Genomic DNA, 24,483 nt, shown 5'->3' on the forward strand with positions numbered 1-24,483 from the left:
CCCGGGCCCCGCCCCCGCCGCGGAACCCAACCCTCCGAGTCGCGGCTCGAGGGGGAAAAAAAAGGGGGTGGCCCACAGGAGTAGCGGACTATTTTGTTCCGGGCGGGAACAAATTGCCTCCCTGAGCCCCTTATCTCCCCGCCGGCGGGCGACCCCAGGGGAGGCTAGGGAAACAGGCCCTTCCGCGGTGACCACCTGGACGCCCTGGGCCCGCCCCAGGCCCCACCTCTAGGCCCGCCTCCGGCTCCACCCCGCCGCGGAGCGGAACCCGCGGAGCCGGGCCTGAGGAACAAGGTTAGGGGAACGCTTCGCCGGAGGCGCACAACGCCCCTAATACGGTCGCTTGTGGCCACGCCCCGTCCTGGGAGGAGCTCACAGTCGCATCCGCGACCCCGCCTTCCAGCCCCGCCCCCGCAGCGGAGCGGAGCCCGCGGAATCGGGGAGATGAAAGACGGGTACCAGGGTTCCTCCCCGAGTTGCCGGGAGGCCCGGGGAATGGGCAGTCAACCTCACGGGAGGCGGGAGAAGTTGGCCCCCCGACCGCGGCCACCTGGGCTGGATCATAATTATCTATCTGACCGCGTCTCCCCCGCAGTTTCCACCACTGAGCGCAAGCCGAGTAGTGTGGCCCCTCAGGGAAGGAAAGGGGGCACACCCCCTTCCCCCTTTCGCTTCCTGTAGTTCCTGTCCCTGATCACCGTTCTGGAAGTCAGGCCTGCAGTCCACCTCCTACAGGCCTACAGTAGCGTGAAATTGGCATTTTCGTAGCGGCTGATTACCTGCAGTTCAGTCTTTGACCCAGTGTTCATTTTCCAACAAAATCTGTTCCACTGGACAGCTCGGCTAATGTAATTTTCAGAAGCCCTCTGCTAGTCTCCATGGATTTACTGTAAGCTTGACCAAGTAGGCCACTCCTCCTCTTCGCCTATCTGAAGCCTATCCTTTTTTTTTTTTTTTTTTTTTAAGATTTTATTTATTTATTTGACAGAATGAGCCAGGGGGAAAGGCAGAGAAAGAGGGAGAAGCAGACTCCTCGCTAAGCAGGGAGTCCCTTGCAGGGGCTCCATCCAGGAATCCTGTGATCATGACCTGAGCTGAAGGCAGCCGCTTAACCGTCTGAGCGGCCCAGGCACCCCTGAAGCCTATCCTTTAAGGGTCAACTCAGTTCCCCCCTCCTAGAAGCCCTCACTATTCTCTGAATTGCCATCTAATTTCTTTGTAAGAACTTAGGTTTTGGAGTCAGTGCAAATTAAATTCAAATTCCGGTTCTGCCATTGACAAGTGTGAGCTTCAGCATTGCCACTGCAGCAGTTTGAAATTCACGTTCTCATCTGTAAAATGGGGATAATACCACCTACTTCCAAGGGCGGCTAACATCAAGGGGACGAATGTAAAGCACTGAGCACCATGCCTAGCTCATAGAAAAGTATTTCATAGATCATAGCTATTTTCATCTGTCATTTGACAATGTATTTCCATGTGTTATTTTTGTTTTCAGATGAGGCATGCTTTTGTAACTGGATTCTAAGATACTCATTCAAACAGCCTTTTGAGGGGTGCCTGGGTAGCTTGGTTGGTTTAGGGCTGAGGCTTGGTTTTCACTCCAGTGGTTATCTCAGGGTGGTAAGATCCAGCCCCCCCCCCCGCCCCGCCCCCTAGGGCTCAGAGCTCAGCATGAAGTCTGTTTAGGATGGTCTCTCCCTCCCCCTCCTGCCCCCAACCATAAATAAAAATCTTGAAAGTCTTGGGGCGCCTAGGTAGCTCAGTTGGTTAAGCATCTGCCTTTGGCTCAGGTTGTGATCCCAAGGTCCTGGGATCAGCCCCATGTGGGGCCCTCTGCTTCTCCCTCTCCCTCTGCCTGCTTGTGCTCTCTCAAATAAATAAACTAAAAAAAAAAAAAAAAAAAAGTCTTTGAAATCTCCTGCCATGTCTGGAGCAGTGTTGAGCATGTAGTTGTAGTTCAGTGTTGACTGAAGGAAAGAAAATGAGTCCTGCTAACTGGGTCCCCTTAACTGAATTCACTTTAGAAATTCCATATCATAAATCTGTCACTCAACTATAGCACCCAAACCCACATCATGTCACATACTTTTTTCTTACTATTGACTCTTAAATTATTCAGCAATCTGTGTGATGTGCCTCCATGCAGAATTTGTAAGAGTCGAGGGGTAAATAAAATTAGACATTAAGTTATCACCATTGAATCTCTTTTGGACTCAGAGTATGTACTCTTGCTAGAATTCATATGTTGTGCATAGAAAAGCCGGAATGGGATCATTTCTTCATTACTGTTTTTGTTCACACGGAGTGCTTCTTCAAGAGTCCATTTTGCAGCCATAGGGGGAAATGATGGATAACCTTTGCTCATTACCTGGCATTTCCATCCAGTATAGAAACATTTTCCATTTATCCCATTCTTAGTAAATTCTTCTATGCACGCATATGTCCCTTTTGATGAATACCTAGCCTACATTCTTAAGCTTTGGTCTATGCTTTTTAAAAAAAAAAAAAAAAAAGATTTTTATTTATTTATTTGACAGACAGAGATCACAAGCAGGCAGAGAGGCAGGCAGAGAGAGAAGGAGGGGAAGCAGGCTCCCTGCTGAGCAGAGAGCCCGATGCGGGGCTCGATCCCAGGACCCTGGGATCATGACCTGAGCCGAAGGCAGAGGCTTTAACCCACTGAGCCACCCAGACGCCCCAAGCTTTGGTCTATGCTTTAATGAATATTATCGTATCAGCTACAGTTTTCCATAAGCTTGAAATTCAAGGATAAAACCAAGAAAGAAAGCTACTACTTTTTAGCTTTTAAATTTCCATGCATATTTTGGACCATAAGCTGCGCTATATAAACAACAGTCTCCTATCGTAGTATCCCTATGTCCGTAAGATGCAAAATTTCCATCTCTTGGTTTCTGTATCCATGAACCCTTTCTCTGGCTGTGATCCAATAGACAGAAACCTGTCTCCAAGTCATGTCTCAAATATTTGTCAAGAATCAGATATGGAACATGATGGGGGTAAGTTCTTCTTTCTGAAGCTGATTCATGATCTTTGTAGATATGAAAGCCCAAAAGTGGACTCTAGGGTCCACACAGGACTTCTCTGACCTCATCCAGAGGGTCTGCCTCATTGTCCTGCCATTGCGGTTCAGGTCTACGAAGTTCCCAGAGAGCCCCATGTCAGCAGACCAAGGTAGAAACTACCTAGGGTTTCTTCTGGAAGGCTCAAATTTTTGACCCTAAGGAAGAGCACCCCATCTTTGACACAAAGGAGAGGGTCCATTCTGAATGAATTTTCTGAAAAGAGCCAATGTACTGAATTTCATTATTTCTATGACAAATCTTTTTTGACTGGCAATCATCTTTATTGTAGTATTTTAAAGAATGTACGATTTGTCTCTGTTCCAGATTCCTGTAGCTAGTTTGAGACTAATAGGTAAAGAGTAGAAACACCAGGGAGTGTAAGATTTCTTCTCAGTGAAGAATATACAGGCATATTTAAAAGAATATATTCTGGAAGAATGTATTCAATTTTTGTCTGCCCCAACATTTTGATGCTGTACCTAGAGAAAAGAAAAAAAGAATCTACTGACAAGAATTCTGCCCATTCAAGATTATGTTTTTATGTCCACCCAGTGTTTCCTTTTTCCTGTCCTTTAGACTCTAACCGCATCAGTTGAAACTGAGGCACAGACAAACTGAACAGTCCCTAAAACGCCGTTATGGAGAAAAGAATGTTAACACACTAGTCCATTCAGAAAACTGTTCATTTAGTAAAGTAGCCCTTTGTCAAAATGGCCTTCAAACTAACCTCCTTTCTAGATGACTTCATTAGATACAACCCAGTATCCCAAAGGAAGCCATTTCACCATTTTTGCTGAGACTAGTCCTGATGCTGCTCCCAGAAGTTAAGAGCTACTCTGTGGGATTAATGATTGCAGTGTGTTTGGGGGAAAAACTTCTCAAATGTTCTGAGGAAATTCTTCTTCAAATACTGGTCACTGCTGTGACGTGCCTTGCCTCCTCAGACTAGCACTTCTGTCTCCTTCATTGGAGTCTCAGATTGTGAGACCAATTTTAAACTCAAAGAAGGCTGTTTCTCAGGAACATTCTCTCTATCCTGCCCCTTATCCATGTGAAGGAAAAAAAGAGACAAGAGAATTTGGCTTAAGGACCACAGCCAAACACAAAACATAAGAGGGAAAATGAGGGGGCGTGGACAAAATCTAAAGAACACTGGCCACTGGGCATCCTCTGGCGTACGCTTCGATTACATCCTCTCCCGGAGATTCAGTCTCTGAGATCTCACGCCCAAATCTCAGGTATCTCACCACCTTCCTCAACAATTTAATCTTCAACATCTTTGAGGCAGTGGAGCATGACAGGAGAGACTGCTCAAAGAACCTTTTATGGAATCAAGGCCAGCTTCCCCCAGCTGGGGCTCCCCCAGAAGCCCCAAATCCTGTCTTCCCCTTCTCGAAATCCTACTGCTCAATGCTGAGGATGCAGAGACATGGAGGGAGGATGCAAATCCGGGGCTGCGAAGGCCGATGGCAACATGTGTTAACAAGGGAGGCCTGAAAGACTGTACGGGAAAAATGAAGAAGAGACCTCAGAAACGGATCCCATGGGGAGGAACCTTGTTCTAGCCTCACAGTCACTGTGTGTCTGCTCTTTGCCAGAAGATGTTCCCGTCGCGTTCCTCTGTGTCAGGCCACTCACACGCCACGCCGCCAGGGAAGATCACGGTCGCCTTCTCTCAGTGAAAGCTTTCAAACTCAAAGGACTGAACTACAAATTTATTTTGGCGATCTTAACATTTTTGTCGATTTTGACATAAATACAAGACAATTAAATAAATCAGAGAAGAAGTATCGCAAAGGCAAATCAGCACTCACAGAGGTGTATTACATTATTACTGTGGTTAGCTGGGGCTACGACCTTCCCTTGAAATATATGCAAGGGAACTGTAGTGAAAGACCTAACTACAGGGTTTTGCAAGGTTCCTCATCAGGACACACCCGAGGCATAGCTCAGGCACCTATAGGCGGGAAGCACGAGAAACCCTCCGTAACTAGGAGCAATTAGGGTTTGATACATATGGAAACGACAGCATTGCAGGATAGTTCACGCTCCCAACAGCTGCTCCCCCTTGTCACACTATACATTCTTTAAGACTCGACACTTTTTAAAGAATAATCATAAGTCTGGCTGGGCCAAAGTGTACCAGTCATGACAACTAAAGTACTATGCAGTTGCCTTTTAAAGAACAGCAATAGGATTTTTTTTTCCCCTCATCTACCTCTCCTTTAAAAGGGAATCAATCCTACTCTCCTCCCCTTGTCTGAAAGGCTCTGGGGATGTGAGAAGTGGCAGTGTACGGATCTCCTCCACATTCACAATTTTCCTGACAGATGGTCTAGATTATGGTTCCATCCCTCTCTGTGGCCAAGGTACTAGGTGAAACATCTTGGTCCGGGTTCCATAATGTGCTGACTAGGGATGAGGTCAGGAGATGGGCACTGGGATTGGCTGCCACGTTTGTTGTACATGTGGTGCCCTGCACAAGGGTGCACCCAAGAGGATACGTGGGGCTAAAATATGGCCCCCACTTTGTCTGCCAAACCATGAGCGCTTGGGGCTGTGTCTGCCCGGGGGCGGGGGGCACATTTTTCCAACTTGCTCAAAGGCACTAATGAGCTAATTGCGGCACTGACTGCGCATGTTTTTCCCGGCCAGGCTGGCACCATCATTTCTTGATTTCAGTGAAGCTTCTGTATTTCACATCCCATATAATCTCCAAAAGGAGCGTTAGAATTCACTGAACCAGCAAGGATTTTCTGAATTATCACATTAGACACAATAACACAACCACGATTCTACAAAGAAATTAATTTACACAGTAGAAAATAAATACAAGAAATGTAGAAGATCTTTGACATGGGGGTCACTAGAATTTAGCTTATTTACAACAAAGGCATGCACAACTGAACTCACCAACAGGCTGAAGTCAACAGTTGCTTTATCGGACCTTATCATAGACGACTCGGCCTCTTTAGAATACGGCTAGAAATGAACTACTTTGATTTTAAATGAGTCTTATTCTTACTGTATCGTTTAAACCCGACCTTCTTTTAAAATGAAGGTTAAACACCAGATGGCAAATGTCTAAAAACCATGGATAATGTCTTGGGTTTCCTCTTCCAATAACCATTGCCCTCAATTAGCATATGTTCCTCCAGAGGTTGCTGAGTATAAAATTAGTTGATTTTCACACATCTCACATTGTGTAAAAGGTAAAATGGGACCTTTTCACACACGTCACATCATGCTTTGTTTTTAGAAAAAGGAATCACATTTGCTCAATAAAGTGTAAACTTCCCCGCTTTGAAGTCCTTCTGAGAGCGATACGGCTTTTACCGTTGCAAGCATCTTCTTTCTCAGTAAACATGTGCTGTTTTCCAGTGAAATCATGAAGGCACACATCTCCATTCTGAACACTGAAAGAAACACCATTCTTCTCCGTTGAAGCGTTCCCTATAGAAGGAAAAACAAATCTGGTGTCACAAAGTATCCACAAAAACCAATTAAAAAATAAACACAGTTAAATCTCTTTGCTCAGAAGTAGGCACATGTAGTACGTGTTTTCTTTTTTAGATATATAATACTATATTATATAGAAACTGAGAATGTGTCAGAAACCTGTTCTCTATGGCAATTTTTTTTTTAATGAAATGGTCAAGTATGAAGGAAAATAATATATTTGATGGGAAAAGGCCAATTTCCTAACTCTGGTTAATCATATTATCAAGAAGTAGCTTCTGAATAGCATGACCTAATATAATATTCTGGTCTCCCCCAAAAGATTAAGGTTAACAGAGATCCCACATGTCCCCTTATGAAGTTCTTGGTTCCTTAAGATTCCTATAAAATAGGGTGCCCGGGTGGCTCAGTTGGTTAAGCAACTGCCTTCAGCTCAGGTCATGATCCCGGGGTCCCAGGATCAAGTCCCGCATTGGGCTCCCAGCTCCACAGGGAGTCTGCTTCTCCCTCTCACCTTCTCCTCACTCACGCTCTCTCTCACTGTCTCTCTCTCTCTCAAATAAATAAATAAAATCTTAAAAAAAAAAAGATTCCTTTCAAATAAAACTTTGTACCAGAGAAACTGAGGGCAAAAATAGTCATGGGCAAGACAAAACTAGCTCAGGTAGACTAAATCAGCCCCTCTGACTAAATCAGGTCAGGACCGATTCCCACGAGGAAACGACCAATTTATTACAACCTCAGAGTCCAAGCCAGGGTGCAGCTGGACATTCTAGAGACATCGTAGTTTTGACCTGGGCCTCCCACACGGCAAGCAGGCCCTCGACTGTTTACGTGCGGGCAGCGCGAAACCATAGCTGCTGAGACCCTCCGGCTACTTGGCACTACCCTCCTGAACATTATCCTACTAGAAGAAAATGTAGGAAACCAAATACCGGGACGCCTGGGTGGTGTAGTCAGTTGAGTGACTGACTCCTGGTTTCGGCTCAGGCCGTGATCTAAGGGTTCTGAGATCGAGTCCCATGTCAGACTCCATGCTCAGTGCAACTGCTTGAGATTCTCTCTCCTTCTGGCTCTGTCCCTTCCACTTGTACGCTCTCCCTATCTCTAAAATAAGTAAATAAATCTTAAAAACAGAAAGCTGAATAAGAAGCCCATTTTTTAGTTCATGCTATAATCATCACAATAATGACTAACAGTGTTGACAACTGTGTAAGTATTATCTCATTACATTACACGCTGAGTGCTTTTCTTATCCCCATTCCACAGACAATGAAACTAAGGTTTCAGAAATCAAGTGTTTTATAAAAGGTTTTGTGTGGCTCAGAACTGATGGAGTCAACAACATGTGACATTTCTTTCAAAATGTGAGCTTGTGGACGCCCCCCCCCCCGCCACCGTGCAGAATGAGATAGCTGCTCACGCATAATCAGATAGGCGGCATTCGCACAAACTAGGTGATGGATATGGTCAACACAGCCCAAATAGGGCGTGTGACCATCTGAGGCCAGCGGTCCAACTTTAGGCATTTTGGTCTGAGGACATTTTGGTGCAGGGACAATCTGACCTGGTGAAATAAACCATTAAGCTTCCACCTTCTTTTTTGGAGTGGCCCATCCCATCCCTCATCCATCGCAGATCCTGGTGTGCAGCCCAAGGAGTCAGGGATGCCCGTTCCGGTGGCGAAAAATCTACCCCCACCCTCACTGTCGGCCACCAAAAACAGCTGTGTCAAATCAGCCATGTCAAACAGCTGCACAAAAATGTGTTGTTTCCGTCAAATCGGATTGCCTGAAATATGGCAACACAGGCTAGGCAAGTGAGGCTTCATCTGTGAGTTGTTTCTAGAATATGGAAAACTCTGGCTTTAAGAGCTCCAAACATTTCTGTCCAAGCCAACAGGTTTTCCAACATGTTGTGATTGCAAGGATTCACGATGGCTTACCTCACACCTCTGATTTCTCGGCTTTGAACTTGCTTTTTCACGCTAACTTACCAGCCAGTCTTAATCACTACTGCCTCTGCTCTCTTTACTTACGCTGAGTCATTCCCCACAGAGCATTCCCCACAGAGCCATTTGTCCTAGAACCCAGAGCTCTTACCCTGACAACTGCAGTAAGGAGCTAAGGCCAAATGGTAGGTGTTTTTCATCTTCTACAATAGTGGTTCTCAGTGAAGGGGAGGGGGGTGATTTTACCCCTCAGGGGACATTTCACAATGTCTGAAGACATTTTTGGTTGTCACAACTGGAGGTGAGGGAGCAGGTACTCCTGGTATCTGGTGGGTGGAAACCAGGGATGTTGCTAAACGTCCCCAACCCCAAACCACATGGGACAGGCTCCCCCCTCCCAAAACCCAACAGTTACCTAGCTCCAAATGTCAACTGTGCCAAGGTTGAGAAACCTCGACTTAAGAGGCTAGAATGCTCTTTGTACTTCTATTGTACTTCTAAAATTCTCTATAAACCAGCAGGACCTCCCATCTTTAGATTAGAATATAATTAAAATAATTAAATTAAATTTAATTAATTAAATAAATAATATCCTAACACAATGAATAAAGGCAAATTCTCCAGGGAAGGCGAAAGTATATGAGCAGAAATAGACGTTTTTATGAAAATGCAAAAGATGTATTAAGAAGCCAAAGACGAATGAAGTACATAAGCCTTTATGAGTAATGGACAGCCCCAGTGTATGAAAGAAAGAAAATGTAACGGAAGTTTCAGCTAGAAATGTCAGAATTAGTATAAGGAGGCGTTGCAGCAAAAATCTATTCATATACTGGTGACACACATGGTCCCCGGAACTGGCCACAATTCATTCTGGCAGTGTTTGATACATTAATGGGGATCTGGGCACTGCCACAAGGCAGCCATGCTGTGGAAAAGAATCGACAAACATGACAAGCAAAAAATAGGAAGGTTTAAAAGTATTGAAAATATGTATGATTACAGATGTACTATAAAAATCAATATGGTCTTGGGCACCTGGGTGGCTCAGTGGGTTAAGCCTCTGCCTTCAGCTCGGGTCATGATCTCAGGGTCCTGGGATTGAGCCCCGCATCGGGCTCTCTGCTCAGCGGGGAGCCTGCTTCCTCCTCTCTCTCTGCCTGCCTCTCTGCCTATTTGTGATCTCTCTCTGTCAAATAAATAAATGAAATCTTAAAAAAAAAAATCAATATGGTCTTAACTATTTTCAGTACAGCTTATACAGCAGGAGCACAGCACTGAGGTTTCTGGGCAGTCCTTAAATTAGGGTTTGCAACATGAAACATTTTAGGTCATCATTAAGTCCCATCATGAAAAACTAAACCTTAAAAAAACTGCTTTTCTGGTATTTGCTCTCAACTGAATACATCTGAGTTAGTAAACTTTCTGTTCCGTAAGGGAGCCACATTTCGATCCAATCGTCATAGGTACTTTTTCTCTTTGCTTAGCAAAAAATGCCTCGAAAGGAGAAAACTACTTTAATAAAACAAACACTGGCTTGAGAAGTACTACGTTGAGGGATACGTACCGTTCCCGCTCACAAGGCCGGAGCAATCGGTATTGACCAGCAGCGTGGTGGAGTGCGTGGAGTTACTGTTTGACTGTAAGGAATTTGAAGAGCTGGACACTCCTTGGTTTACAGTTTGCTTCTTTAAACCATTAGTAGCAGTTTTACTCCAGTCTACAGCAGAATAAGCATTTCAGAGAAATAGGGCGGAATGTTGAAGCTCAAATGCAAGAGACAGATCATGGTGGAACTCGTTCTCGCAATGGATCTCACTTCCAGATCTCACTCCCTCTTCTTACAAAGGAGTCACACACTTCACTAGTTGCTGTGATCAAATGTGTGTGCATGTAAGACTATTTACCTTTTTGTCCTCTAAAGGACCACCTAGTTAAAAGTAGCCTACATTCTCTTGAACTAAAGGCCACGCTGATTTGATTGTGTCTATAGATACCCACTGAATTAGGCACTGCCCCAGAGCTGAGGACGGTCTTACGAAGAACACAGGATTAGAGGCGCCTGGGTGGCTCAGTGGGTTAAAGCCTCTGCCTTCAGCTCAGGTCATGATCTCAGGGTCCTGGGATCGAGCCCTGCATCGGGCTCTCTGCTCAGCGGGGAGCCTGCTTCCCCCTCTCTCTGCCTGCCTCTCTGCCTACTTGTCATCTGTCTGTCAAATAAATAAATAAAATCTTTAAAAAAAAGAAGAAGAACACAAGATGGGGCTCCTGCCTGGCTCAGGGGGTTAAGCATCTGCCTTTAGCTTGGGTCATGATCCCAGGGTTCTGGGACGGAGTCCTGCATCAGGCTCCCTGCTCAGTGGGGAGTCTGCTTCTCCCTCTCCCTGTACAGCTTGCCCTGTGTGTGTGCTCTGACTCTCTCTCTCTCTCCAAAGAATAAATAAAATCTTAAAAAAACAAAACAAAACAAAACACAAAACCACTGTGTTGTGCTGACGGGTGGCTCTTATATGACTTAACAGGACCAGACTATATGTACTGCCATTTTCTGAGGGCAGATCTCTTGCCAACGGGCCTCTGCCGTACGGTAAAGGTGGTATTCATGTAAAAGGAATTTATGTTTTCAAACAGTACTTCAGTTTTCTTATCTTCTTGAAAAGGAGCCATTTGCTCTGCAACACAGGGCACGCCTGAAAATAACTTCAAAATAACCAAGGTATGCTAAAACTCCTACACGACGTCTGGCCCACTAACAAATTAAGCAACAGACAACCAGGACCTGTGGAAAAAACATTTGAGCCAAAGGCTTTTTTTTTTTCTCTTTTTAAATAAGAAACTAATATGTTTTATTAAAGAATTATAGAATTCTTTTAATGCTTTTAAGTCCAGTTCGTTTACATATAGTGCACTATTAGTTTCAGGGGCACGCCACAGTGACTCAGCCCTTCCACACGTGCTGAGAGCTCACCACGGACACGTGCCCTCCAGAGTCCCCATCACCTGTTTCACCCCCTCCCCCCACCCGCAGACTGAGCCAAGGCTTACCAAGTTCTGAAGGGAAATAGGACAAATGACTTCGGACAAACGGAAAACCTGAGCTCAAAAGGAAAAATTGACCTCTTGTTTCATTCCCTATTGTTCACAAAATTCCCAGATTATAAGCAATTATTTTTTAATTCACCACGGCTTTTTCCCCTAATGTTCACAATTGGAATCCATTCATTGATTTCCTGATCTGACAGCCCTTTGGCATGGATTGCTTTAGATCTTAACTTATGTCTTTTCCTCAAGATTTAAGAGGAGAAAAAGGTCAGTCTTTACCAGAATTTTCAGCCAGCCGTAACTTTCCACAACAAAGATACCGCCTCCACTGCTTTCTGACATTCTCTTTCGCTACGCAGTAAAAGATGAATATGAAAAATCCTATGGAGGAAAAACAAACAAACCAACCTGTGACGTAATTCCAGACTGAGACCTGAATGTCATGAGCTTCCTTTGCACAAAAGATAAAATCTTTGGCAGCTGTAGGCAAAGTGAAATTTTGCAAATTGGAAAAAAAAAAAAAGTCCAAAGCCTTTAGAAAGTCTGCTATTGAAAGGCACCCTGAAGGGATTCTCTTTGTAAGATAAAAAATACTTATGAGAGGAACGATAACTCCCTGTTTCCAAAATTCAACTGTCTCTCCTCTCATATCCCATCCTGGGCATTCCCGATCTTTCCAAGTACAAGTCCTCCACTCCCCGCAGGATGCCAGCTCAGACCTAGGCTCCTCCTTCTCACGCTTCCGTATTTATGACCCGTCTTCATGCCCTGTCAAGTGCCACATCCTCCTTGGTCTCGAAGCCCCGGCTCCTCTTCTCCAACCGTCGGCAGAGTCCTTTGCCTGGGCCCTTCCCTCTTCCTCCCAAGCCCGGTGCCCCACAGTGATGTCCTTGTCTGCCTTCCAGCCTCCCTCTAATCTGTTCAAGGAAATTCTCCACTGGTGTCCCGGCCACAAAGAGAGCAACACTACAGACGTGAAGAAGGACTCGGGTTCTGCCTCCTCACCCACCTTCTTCCTGGTCCCCGCGACACAGGGCCCCAGGCTGCTACCACGTCTCAAGGCTTTTGCCCATAAAGATTTGCCGAATGAATGGACGACTTCTGAATTCTCCCTCTCCTGAACCCCCAATCGATCTTGTAAAATCTTCCTTTTAAGTGCAGGTTTCCTTCCAGTACACTACACGTGCCCATCCTGAAACCTGCCATCTTGACTACTGCTCACCCCTGTTTATCGGCCACCCTTGGGCAGCCCCCGTTGGCTGCATAAGAGGAGAAATGGCAGGTATGAGAGGGATCCAGATGGGCCTACCTAAGTCCCAACTCAGAACCTACACTCAGCTTTCCTTAACCCCCAAACCCAGTGAATTAGGCTTCAGTTCCCTTTTGTAAATGAAGGGACTCGTTCCTTTCATCTAGTCCTATTCTAATGAGAAGACATTCTGGGGGAAATGGAGACGGAGAGGCAGGATCGGTTTCCACAACAAATATGAGCATAGGTACCTTGCTTTTGCGTTTGTGATTAGTGTGATTTGGGCATATTTCTTTTTCTCTTTTAGCATGCCATTATGGCAAATAAAACTTTCCTGTTTAATACTATGTAGTATAACACCTGGATATACTAATTCAGGAACCGATACGTTGTGAGTTAAAATTAACAGGGGCGCCTGGGTGGTTCAGTCAGTTAAGCGTCAACTCTTGATTTTGGCTCAGGTCTTGATCTCAGGATCCGGTGATCGAACAACGCATCGTGCTCTACTCCTCTCCTCTCCCTCCTCTCCCTCTGCCTCGGCCCCTCCTCTCTCTCTCTCTCTCTCAAATAATAAAGAAATAAATCTCTAAATACACAAAATCTTTTTTTAAAAAAATCTAACAGGGGCGCCTGGGTGGCTCAGTGGGTTAAAGCCTCTGCCTTCGGCTCAGGTCATGATCCCAGGGTCCTGGGATCGAGCCCCGCATCGGGTTCTCTGCTCAGCAGGGAACCTGCTTCCTCCTCTCTCTCTGCCTACTTGCCATCTTTGTCTGTCAATAAATACATAAAATCTTAAAAAAAATAATAAAATAAAATAAAATAAAAAAATCTAACAAACCATGTAACCAACAAGTATATATATATATTTTTTTTTTTTAAAGATTTTTTATTTATTTATTAGAGAGAGAGAGAGAGAGCGCGCGAGCGCACAGGCAGACAGAGTGGCAAGCAGAGGCAGAGGGTAAAGCAGGCTCCCTGCCCAGCAAGGAGCCCGATGCGGGACTCGATCCCAGGACGCTGGGATCATGACCTGAGCCGAAGGCAGCCGCTTAACCAACTGAGCCACCCAGGCGTCCCAACCAACAAGTATATTAAGTGGCTTCCTCCAAATTAGGCATTTGAATTCAATCTCAGCTTGGGATTTCTTTGAAAACCGGCAAAACCATCTACTGCCGGAAAGAACTGCTGGGAGGGCGGGGAGGACCCTGTGGGAGCTAAAAGCAACAGGAAGGAAAAGATGAAACTGGGAGACCAGGATGAATGGAAAGGCATCCCAGCAGATTTGGAATAAAAGGAAACCAAGGGACATGAATTATCGTTATTGTTATGTAAACCTATTAGCCTGCTTAGCATTTAATGCCCAAGTACCTCCACTGAAAATTAATTAGAGCTGACAAGTCTTTTATAATGATCTGAAACAGTTAATAAGAGTCGCTGGGCCGGGCTGTGGCCACTTGGCTCTATCTTTTGACTTCACCTTTCTCATTGTCTTCACATCAAACAGACCTAGAAGGCAGGCACAGCCAGAAGTCACTGGGACATTTATGGTTATGGAGGAGGAGGAAAAAAGTACCCGTTTCTTTCAAGGATCTCCAAGCCCCCTTTTTCAGAGATGAATCTGTTTTCAACAAGGAAGTCTTAAGCTCCGAAATTAGTCACTTCACAGATACTCTAACTCTTAGACATTTTTAGCTCGACTGGGATCATTCATGCCCGGTTGGCGCTGTAGAACTCACCTTGTAAGGTGTTAAAGATGGCGAAGAGATACATGAAAGTGACGTTAACTGGTCCCCAGGCAAAGAAGGCAAAACCCCAAGTAATGCCCAGTAAAAATGTAAGGCCGGCAACGCTCCTGAGGTCTTGAATACTGGTTTTCCGCTGGGCTCCCAGTTGTTTCTTCTTTTTAATTCGACAGAGCTGAACCAGGACCACAATGAACATGCTGACATTCAGCAAAAATATCACACAGAAATATCCCACAACTGTAATATAGAATACAGCATTGCTGTTGATCCAGCAACTGGAATTTGGGGGGAAAAACAATGGGGAACATATTACAGTGCTGAAATATGGTTCAAAATGATACAATGAATCTTTATCGTTTTACTGAGACATCTCCTAAAAGTATAAGAGAAAAAAAAGATAAAACTGGCTGCCCTCCAACAACCACTTAAAGCTCAAAGGAAAAAAAAAAAGAAAACCACTAGGAGTTTATTTTAGGATGCTTGGTGATTAGAAGTATTTAAAAACTATTCTTTGGAAACATTCAGGATTTTACCCCCTTTAAATCTTAGCAACTCTATCCATGAGTCTTTACTAATAAAATATAGCTGGTATTTCCTTTTTATCAGAGGCTTAGAAAAGTACTTTCAAAATACTTCCAATTCGTTATTTTATACTTAAGTAGGAGCGTGGCATTTCTGACTAGCTTATCTCATTACACACATAACTGAGAAGACTGGATTTTATTAGGATGAGAGTCGGAGTCGATATGCTGATTACATACTCCACTTTCTTGGAGAATTCTGTTTTCCAGTTCACTTAACATTCCTTCAGGGGCTTTGTACTCACAAGTCATCGGGTGAGCCATTGGGGAATTTCCCATAGGATCCGAGGCCATAGTTATTCGGGGATATAGCCAAGACGATGGTCACGACCACAGCTGGTACCCCTGGGAGACGGGAAAACATCAGTCACACGGAGTTCTAGTAACCAAGGTGGTGAAAAGAAAGACTGGAGATCACGTTCTATTTTCTTCAGGTAGCAGACTGGTGAGCTGTTCGGCAAACCCTGCTTCTCCTTCCCCTTGGCACGCGGCTGGACCTCTCCCAGCCTGCTTTGCAGCTTGGTGTATGTGGCCACGTGACCAGGTTGTGGCCATTGGGATATTGACAGAAGTGATCTGCTCTACCTCTATGCTTGTCCCACAGAAACTTCCTATATGAGATGCTCCACTCTTACTTCTCTCAAATTCACGGCAACTTCGGAAGCCCTGTCCTGAGGCAGAGTTTCCAATAGCTTGGATCCTGACTAACCTCGAGACCACAGACCTCTCTGGTCCTGCTATGCTAACTGGACCGTGCGTGAGAAATTATCTTCTTCTGAGGTTTTGTTTTGGTTTTTTTGGTCAGCTACAGCAGCTAGAGTTACCCTTAACTTACACACATCTGGAAGGTAATTTTGAGGCTCAAGTGGCCAGCAAAGTGAAGGACTCAAAAATGTAAACAACAGAGTAGGGTTATCAGCCACTCCTGGCAAATCTTCCATTATGAACCCCAAATCCTCCACTGATTACCTGGAACCCACTGATGGACTGGGGGAGCAGACCCAGTTGATCTGGGGGTGCTGACTGCCACCATACTGGCTCTTTCAAGGGCTTACTGGTGCTTCCAACGAAGCAGCAGCACAATGAGAAGGCTCTCCCCAGTTTAAAATGGCATTTGGTTGGGAAGGAGTCCCTCTCACCCCTTATCCTGTCACCCTTCAGCCGACTCCATGCAGACAGCTCACACTCTGGGCACAAAGACCAGCCTGACAGCCAATCTCAAGTCTCTGGTAAATAAAAAACAATTCCTCCTCTTAAGTTGCAGAGCCTGGTACAGTGTAACCTAAAATTTCATTGAATTCTTTTGTATTTGTACCTTACAGAGACACTAATACATGATGACTTCCTAAGTGAAACACTTTCCTAAAAATAAAATATTGGGGTTGTGCAGCTTGTCCAGGACCGAGAATGTGGCCGTTTGGTATTCCACAAAGACTGAATCCATGCCCACTGTCAGAAGCAGTGATTAATTTTTCTAGGAAGAGGCGACTCATCTGTCTGGAAAGGTGTTCTGTTATTCTTGACGGAGATATTGTGGAGACCAAGAAAAACAAGGCTGTACCCACCTCAAGTCTAGCCTTGACATAAGTGCAGCCATCTTAGCCCCGGCAGCCATCTTAGGTCTCTGTGACCAGTAAATGACCCCTGGTTCCAGAAAGACTGACCAAAGGTTTTAAAAACAAAACGCCATGTCAAAACCCAATTAGGAGCAGGATAGCCTAACGAAGTAACAAAACATGTGAGAAATAGGATAGCTTAACGCTGTGATATGTCACAAGGACATAGGGCTGGGGTGGTGGCCCCATCACCTACTGCCAAGTCCCCCCCTACTCTGTACACCTCTACTCTGTCTTTAAAAACTCTGACTGTAATCTGGTTCGGGGTCCAAGTCCCTACTCCGCTGTGTCGGGTATACTTGGGCCCAACCGTAAGCTTGCTGAATAAACCCTCATGTGATTGCATCGGTGCTTGGCTCCTTGGTGGTCTCTCAGACACGAAAACTCGAAAACTCGGGCGTAACAATATAATGACAGGTGGGTGACAAGGGTGGTAAAGGGTCTGCGGTACTGCTGTGTAGAGAATAGCCGAAGGAGTATTTAGCCTGAAAAAGAAGACAAGGAGGGATGGCGGCTCTAATTCAGTGGAAAGGATATGCATGAGAAATCAGAAAGCCAGGCGGGGCTGCTCTCAAACTGTGTGAATTGGGTAAATCACATCATCGCTTTAAGCCGGTTTCCTTACCTGGTGTTAGCAATGAACTGCCTTGTGGTAACCTCACCGGCTTGTCTTTCGCGGGGTTACTTGTATGAAAATACATGGAAAAACAGGGCATTTTGCACAGTGTTATATATTACTTGTAGATTATCTAAAGGGCTCTTTGGCAGAGAGGCGTCAGCTTATTATTTTTTTGCCTTACAAAGCAAAAACAAGACCACTGGGTGAGTGCCGCTGGAGAGCCAAGTGAACTTAGTGGGAAATCAAAGCTGTAGGGCTTTAGAAAATGGTTATTGGCTGCTTCGTAAGGTATTAAAAACCAGACAACAGACCTAGAATTGAGTCACTTATGGTAAGCCCCAGGTCATGAAACTGAGACTTAATTACGATTTCAGCTCTCCCAGAAATGGAATCTTAAACCGGGAATCACATTATTAGCACTAGTTAGGTAATCTGCCTGATGGACACTTCAGTCATCCCCTAAAGGAAAGGAACCTGGACATAACGAACTCGCTTTTTTGCCTAGCAGAACTTGCTTATTCCTCTTTCCTTTTGCCTATCAACATCTTTCCTTTTGTACAACTCCTTTTTTTTAAAAAAAGATTTTATTTATTTATCTTATTTGTTTGACAGAGATCACAAATCGGCAGAGAGTCATGCAAAGAGAGAAGAGGAAGCAGGCTCCCTGCTGAGCAAAGACACCCCCCACCATGCGGGGTTCGATCCCAGGACCCTGGGATCATGACCTGAGCCAAAGGCAGAGGCTTTAACCCACTGAGCCACCCAGGCGCCCCTGTACAGCTCCTTTCTATCTGCTAGACTGGATGCTGCTGATTCATGAATTCCCTGAATAGAGCCAATAAGATCTTTAAAATTTAGTCAGTTGAATTTTTTTCTTTTTTTTTAACAAAGATAATGAGCTCCCTAATAACAGAAGTGTTCAAGGACAGGTTAGATTACCTTTAGTAGAAGAAGTCCAGTCAGACTGATGAGGCTCCTACATTTGGTAGGGAGCTGATGGAGGAATCTTCAAGATACGTGAAGTGTCTAAGACTTTGTGACCTACCACCAACTGTTGACTTGATCTGAAAATTGTGTCAGTATGGCAGTGAAATTACATTAGGTCTCACCTGTATGTTCATCTCACTCTGCCCTCCTGAGCACAGTGTCGTGAGCGTGTGTGATATCTGGGAAATCTAGATCAGAGTGAGGTCAGCTGCAAAGCTGGGGACAGAGAGCTTGCTTGACCTGACTATCACCAAGCTCACTTCTTCAAATTAGTAAGCATCTTCTGTGTGCCAGCCCTCACTCTAGTTACTAGAGATACAGACAGTATTCATAGCCCTAACCTCAAAGAGTTTTACGTCCATAATCAATATACAGGTATTCTAGAAAGAGACCAGACAAGGTCGGGGCGCCTGGGTGGCGTAGGAGGTGAAGCGTCCAAATCTTGGTTTTGGCTCAGATCGTGACAGGGTTATGACATCGAGCCCCACACTGGGCTCCGCACTCAGCACAGAGTCTGCTCAAGGTTCTCTCTCCCTCTGCCCACCCCTCTAAAACAAATAAATAAATCCTTAAAAAAAAAAAAAAAGAAAAAAAGAGAGAGAGACTGGACAAAGTTGCCCTTTGGGCAGTGCACCATGTAAGGACAGACAATACAGCTGTTTAAGAAACCTGCTAAGTATGACCTGCTTTACCATCGTCTCTACCTGATGAAAAACCAGAACAGCGGAGCAAGGGCTTTGGAAAGCCCAGGCCATGTGCAAGCCAAATTATACATACCCCAACCAACAATGCAGAATTTGAGGATATATTTCCGGATATAAGTATTAAACACTTTCACAAGGGCCAGGTACATATGGAATGCTTCCAGGCCCATCCAGGTGAATGAGACCAACAGAAAATAGTGCAGAAATACAGCCACGGAGATGCAGAGGCCTCGCATGTCATACAGAGCTATCCACGAGTCCAAGAGGAACACCAGGTTCAGCAGGAGCAGAGCCGCGCACAGCTGGATGAGGATTTTGGAAGGGTAATCCCTCCGTAGCTTTCTAAAAGGAGAGGACAAGAAAAGAATTAGCACCGCAATCTGACAAGCCTTACGTGAGCACATCTAAGAAATGTATTTGTGTGGGCGCCCGGGTGGCTCAGCGGGTTAGGCCTCTGCCTTAGGCTCGGGTCATGATCTCAGGGTCCTTGGATCGAGTCCCGCATTAGGCTCTCTGCTCAGCGGGGAGCCTGCTTCCCCCTCTCTCTCTGCTTGCGTCTCTGCCTACTTGTGATCTCTTTCCGTCTGTCAAATAAATAAATAAAATCTTAAATAAATAAATAAATAAAATAAGAAACCCCTTTTTAAAAAAAAAAAAAAAGAAAGAAATGTATTTGTGTTCTTTGGTCAATGTCTATATGCCTCAATTTCTTCCCTGTGTGTGTCCCGGTGGGGCTGGGGGCAGGCATTAAAAATCAGCAACCCGAACAGCAACAAAGGAAAACTCGAAACAGAGTATCTGCTGTCCTAACAATATGGAAAATCTCTATTCACAGTTCTGGGAAACCTTTTACATGCTGACGGCTGACCTGTCCTTTTAAGTAATTTGTACTGCAATCGACCGAGCGCCCACCCTCATTTCTCCCAAATGACTTTGAGATGCACTGCTGTTGCTTCTCCTACAGCAGGCTCCTAATTTCAGATCTCAAAACTAAGCCAGATCCCCTATTATGCTATTAGTTAAAATGAGATCATGGAGAGAAGAGTTTAAACTATAGCTAAATGAAAGAGGCAGAGGAAATCAGAGAGAACTGATGACATGTGCATGTCTATGTGCGAGAAATTGGACCTGGTGAAATCATTCTGAGTCATGGCTGGCCTGATGGTCATTTAGTCTCGTTAATCATATTTCCAAAGGTCCACTAGAAGATCTGTTGTTACAGCTGGACCCTAAGTTTGGCACTGCAAGTAAATTTCTACATTTCCTAAGCAGTGTCCAAAATCTAAACCCCAGAACTTACACACTCCTTAATTTAGTTAATGTAATGAAAGTGCCTATTTTCTTTTTTTCCCAACAGAATTTGTTGGAACCCGCCCCCCCATACCCCCCACACCCCAAAATGACCAAAGGGACCCTTCACGTAAGCCAAGAAGGAGATGCCATTATTTGTAATGCATTCTGGTTGGGCTTACAAAACTGCACTCATGAAATAAAATCTTTTTCAGGGAGGTCTCGTGCTTCTTCTTCTTCTTCTTCATCCCCATACCTGCTACTGTTTTGAATCTTTTGTTTGCTCAGTGTAACTCAGAAACTCAGTAACTTAGAGAGCTCTTATGCTGTACGCAAAGCTATGGTCTATCATCAGATCAGACGCTCTTGAGTTTCAAGGTCTGCCTCCATCTTTCATTTTCCACCTAATGTCGGCTAGGCAGCAGGCATCATTCTAGGGTAAAAAGATGATTAAGACAGAACCTCTGGGACGCCTGGGTGGCTCAGTGGGTTAAAGCCTCTGCCTTCGGCTCAGATCATGATCCCAGGGTCCTGGGATCGAGCCCCACATCAGGCTCTCCGCTCAGTGGGGAGCCTGCTTCTCCCTCTCCCTCTGCCTGCCTGTCTGCCTACTTGTGATCTCTGTCTGTCAAATAAATAAATAAAATCTTTAAAAAAAAAAAGACACAACCTCTGCCTTCAGTAAGTGTACAAACTAGTAGAAGGAAGTGAGCATTTTAACCAAAAAGTCCCATGAAGTTTCACATACAAGTGGCACCACTGGATGGTATATATGATAATGTAGGCCAAAGAGCACACGTAATTAATACATTTTGGCAGTGAAATGGGTACTGCATCCTACAACCCAAGTGTCCGGTGTGGATACTCACTCAAAGGCTAAGTAGGTTACCAGTGTAACTGACAGAAAAATTGATGAAAGCCCACAACCAATATAGGTGATAAACGTCAGAGCCATCATCTGAGAAGGTGGCAAGGATGTCCGAGATAGATCCTGCAAAATAAAACACTGCTTTCAAGACCAAATATTTTCAATACATCAAAGAGCTATGGTTTACATTTATTATTGTAATCCTGCAAAATAAAACACTGCTTTCAAGACCAAATATTTTCAATACATCAAAGAGCTATGGTTTACATTTATTATGGTTTACATTTATTATTATTTATTATTATTACATTTATTATTATCCAATAATAATAATATTATTATTATTATTAGAGTGTTCGAAGTGCCCATCCATAGTTTAGTCAACAAACCTACAAGGTAGACCCAATTATTATCATCACATAAAGATCGTGAAACCGCGGCCCAGAGAGGGTCGATAATTTGCCCAAGGGCACCCAAGTATGAAATGGAGGAGCTGGGACCCAAATTCTGGTCTGGTGGACTCCAAAGCCCATGTACGTGATAGGTACAGGCGGTTTCGTTCCGCTTCCCGTCTTTCCCAGAGCAGCCACCCGACCAGCCTCCTTGGCCAGCTGGGGAGCTGTCAGTGTTGGGAAGAGAATCTGTCTGGTCAGTGAGGCGGAGGCATTACGATGCACTGGAAAAGCACTGGGCTAGGAGCCTAAAGACCCGAATTTGGCTTCAGATTCTTCCACTTCTTGGTTCTATGACTAGGACACTGGCCAACCAAATAGTCTTAATTCCAACTTCCTAAAATAACAGTAACAACACCCCATTCCACCTGTCTCGTAGGACTGTTGGAGAGATTACATAAGAAAACTGATGACAGAGCATTTTATGAAAAAAAATTTTTTTTAAAAGATTTTGTTTATTTGACAGAGACACAGCAAGCAAGGGAACATAAGCAGGGGGAGTGGGAGAGGGAGAAGCAGGCTTCCTGCCAAACAGGGAGCCGGATGCGGGGCTCAATCCCGGGACCCTGGGATCATGACTGGAGCCAAAGGCAGATGCTTAATGACTGAGCCACCCAGGCGCCCTTTATGAAAATTTTAAAAAGTGTGCAGTGCCTGGGTGGCTCAGTTGGTGAAGCGTCTGCCTTTGGCTCTGGTCATGATCTCAGGGTCTTAGATCCAGTCCTGTGTCAGGCTCCCTGCTGGGCAGGGAGTCTGCTTCTCCCTCTCCTGCCCGCTCCTGCTCTCTCTCTTTCTCTCTCTCTCTCAAATAAATAAATAAATAAAATCTTAAAAAAAAAAAAAAAAAGGAGGGTTTAAAGGGCAAGGCAAACTAAACAATTTTTCTTACCCATTTTAATCTGAATCCCCTAGGCCCTGTTATTTAAAAGAGGAAAATTTATGTGTAAAAATAGACTGGCGTGGGGGGGGGGGCATTCCACTGTCAAATACTTTCTTTCTTTTTCTTTTCTTAAAGATTTTATTTATTTGAGAGAGAGACAGAGAGAAAGAGAGCACAAGCAGGGGGAGCCACAGAGGGAGAAGCAGGGTCCCCGCTGAGCAGGGAGGCTGACACGGGGCTCGATCCCAGGACCCTGGGATCATGACCTGACCTGAGAGCAGACGCTAAACCGACTGAGCCATCCCAGCACCCCAAGTATTATCTTTCAAGTGCATTTGCTCACAGGAAGAGTAATTTCATTGTTCTGTAAGTTTGCTACAATATCCTATCTGCTGATCAAATTCATCCATCACATTAGACATCATGTTGGGACGCGCAGCTGCCCCACAGACCCAGAGTCAAAGGCCATGTAGCGTGGGGTTATTACCAGTAAGACGCCAAAGCTCGTAAGGTGGCTGCACGTACAGATGGTTTCATTCCGCTTCCTGTCTTTCACAGAGCAGCCATCCGACGACCAGCCTCCTCGGCCACCTGGTGGTATTGGGAAGAGTATCTGTCCCGTCAGCGAGGCCACAGTCTCAGTGATCGCCCCTTCCTCCTCTTCTCCACCCCTGCCCACTCGAGACTGAAAAAGGTACAACTGGTACCTACCATTTCTGCCCAAGTCCCAAAATACACATCTCACGGTTAAGTCATCCTGCCGTGGGAAGATAAGTGACAAATAATCAATTCATGGAACTGAAAAAACTGAAAAGCAACTGAAAAAACAATATGAAATTTTCAAATTTCAGAATCTCATTCTTGATATTTGGAGAATTCTTATTTTATTCTAGTCCCTAGCAGCAAGTGAGTCCCACAAAGGTCAGCACTCCTTAAACTCAGCCGTTGTGCACAGGAACCACCTTGAGGCCTTGCTGAAATGCACGTTCTGATTCTGGGGATCAGCGTGGGACCTCAAAGTGGGCATTTCTCACAAGCGCCCAGCTAATGCCGAAGGTACAGGCCTGCAGACCAGACTTTGAGTAGTATGGTCACAGATACTGCTCAACCTGAACGGAAGTGAGAGATGTTTTCTCTTTGGGGGTGAGAATCAGACCTGTAGCCGCAGATCTCAATGCACTAAACTGGACAGTAGCTAGCTTTTGCGCTGCACCTTCTTGGAAATTAGGTGATCAGTTATCAGGCACACTAAAATCCAGTAAGGCAACCCTATGATCCTAGCCTCAGACGCTGCCTTAACCGAGTGTGAGGTTCCGCTCGATCTCCTTCTTTCAGGCCAAGTCTGACAGACGTGGTTTGCGCAAGCGCATCTGGTCCAAGGAGAGACCAGACGGGCCTCCCGCACCTGGCTTGGGGTGATGTGCTTTAAGGTGACCGTCACGTTTCTTGCCAAGTTCTTGACCGTCAGGTTTGCCACGCTGGACGATATGACGTAGCTGATCAGAGAGAGGTTCTCCAGGGCAGGGTCCTAGCACACCAAAGAATCAACAAGATGGCTTTTAGAGCACGAAGGGACCCTAAAGAACAGTAAGTTCACACGGTTGATTTTATAATCTAGGTGAGAAATTGAAATTGAGGGTCAAGGAGTAACCCTTGGGAAAGTCCCTTTACTCCTTGGTGGGCCCACGATTAGAAACAGAGCCTGCTCCGCCATACCGTGCTCTAACTACTGACGGAAATTTCACAGACCGACAGAACAGGACCTCAGGAACTGTCAAGAGAATCGAACAGGAAGCTGCTTAAACTGTGTGTTCTCGAGCAAGTTAAGCTCTCTGCACTTCCTTGCCCTCATCTGCAAAATTGGCATAGTGGTTGAATCGTTCCTCCCTCACACGGTCGTTGGGAGGATTAAAGTTAACATTTCTGAGTGCAGAGTAGCAGGCTAACGTTAGTTATC

At 45.0% G+C, this 24,483-nt stretch overlaps 1 protein-coding gene across 1 annotated transcript in view; it reads right to left on the minus strand.

Moving 5' to 3' along the window:
• Window positions 1–6,354: 6,354 nt before the first annotated feature.
• Window positions 6,355–24,483, minus strand: part of ADGRG2 (adhesion G protein-coupled receptor G2) — a gene marked incomplete at both ends in the record, with an annotated part of 89,068 nt that continues 70,939 nt past the window's right edge. Inside the window, 10 exons of the mRNA XM_080794914.1 lie at window positions 6,355–6,539; window positions 10,061–10,213; window positions 11,815–11,916; window positions 14,521–14,804; window positions 15,356–15,455; window positions 19,110–19,378; window positions 21,196–21,317; window positions 23,014–23,117; window positions 23,238–23,283; window positions 23,932–24,054. Coding sequence (XP_080651040.1) covers window positions 6,355–6,539; window positions 10,061–10,213; window positions 11,815–11,916; window positions 14,521–14,804; window positions 15,356–15,455; window positions 19,110–19,378; window positions 21,196–21,317; window positions 23,014–23,117; window positions 23,238–23,283; window positions 23,932–24,054 — 1,488 coding nt within the window. The remainder of the gene's footprint in view (window positions 6,540–10,060; window positions 10,214–11,814; window positions 11,917–14,520; window positions 14,805–15,355; window positions 15,456–19,109; window positions 19,379–21,195; window positions 21,318–23,013; window positions 23,118–23,237; window positions 23,284–23,931; window positions 24,055–24,483) is intronic.

Source organism: Martes martes, assembly GCF_963455335.1.
Source record: "Martes martes genome assembly, chromosome: X".
Taxonomy (NCBI): Eukaryota; Metazoa; Chordata; class Mammalia; order Carnivora; family Mustelidae; genus Martes; species Martes martes.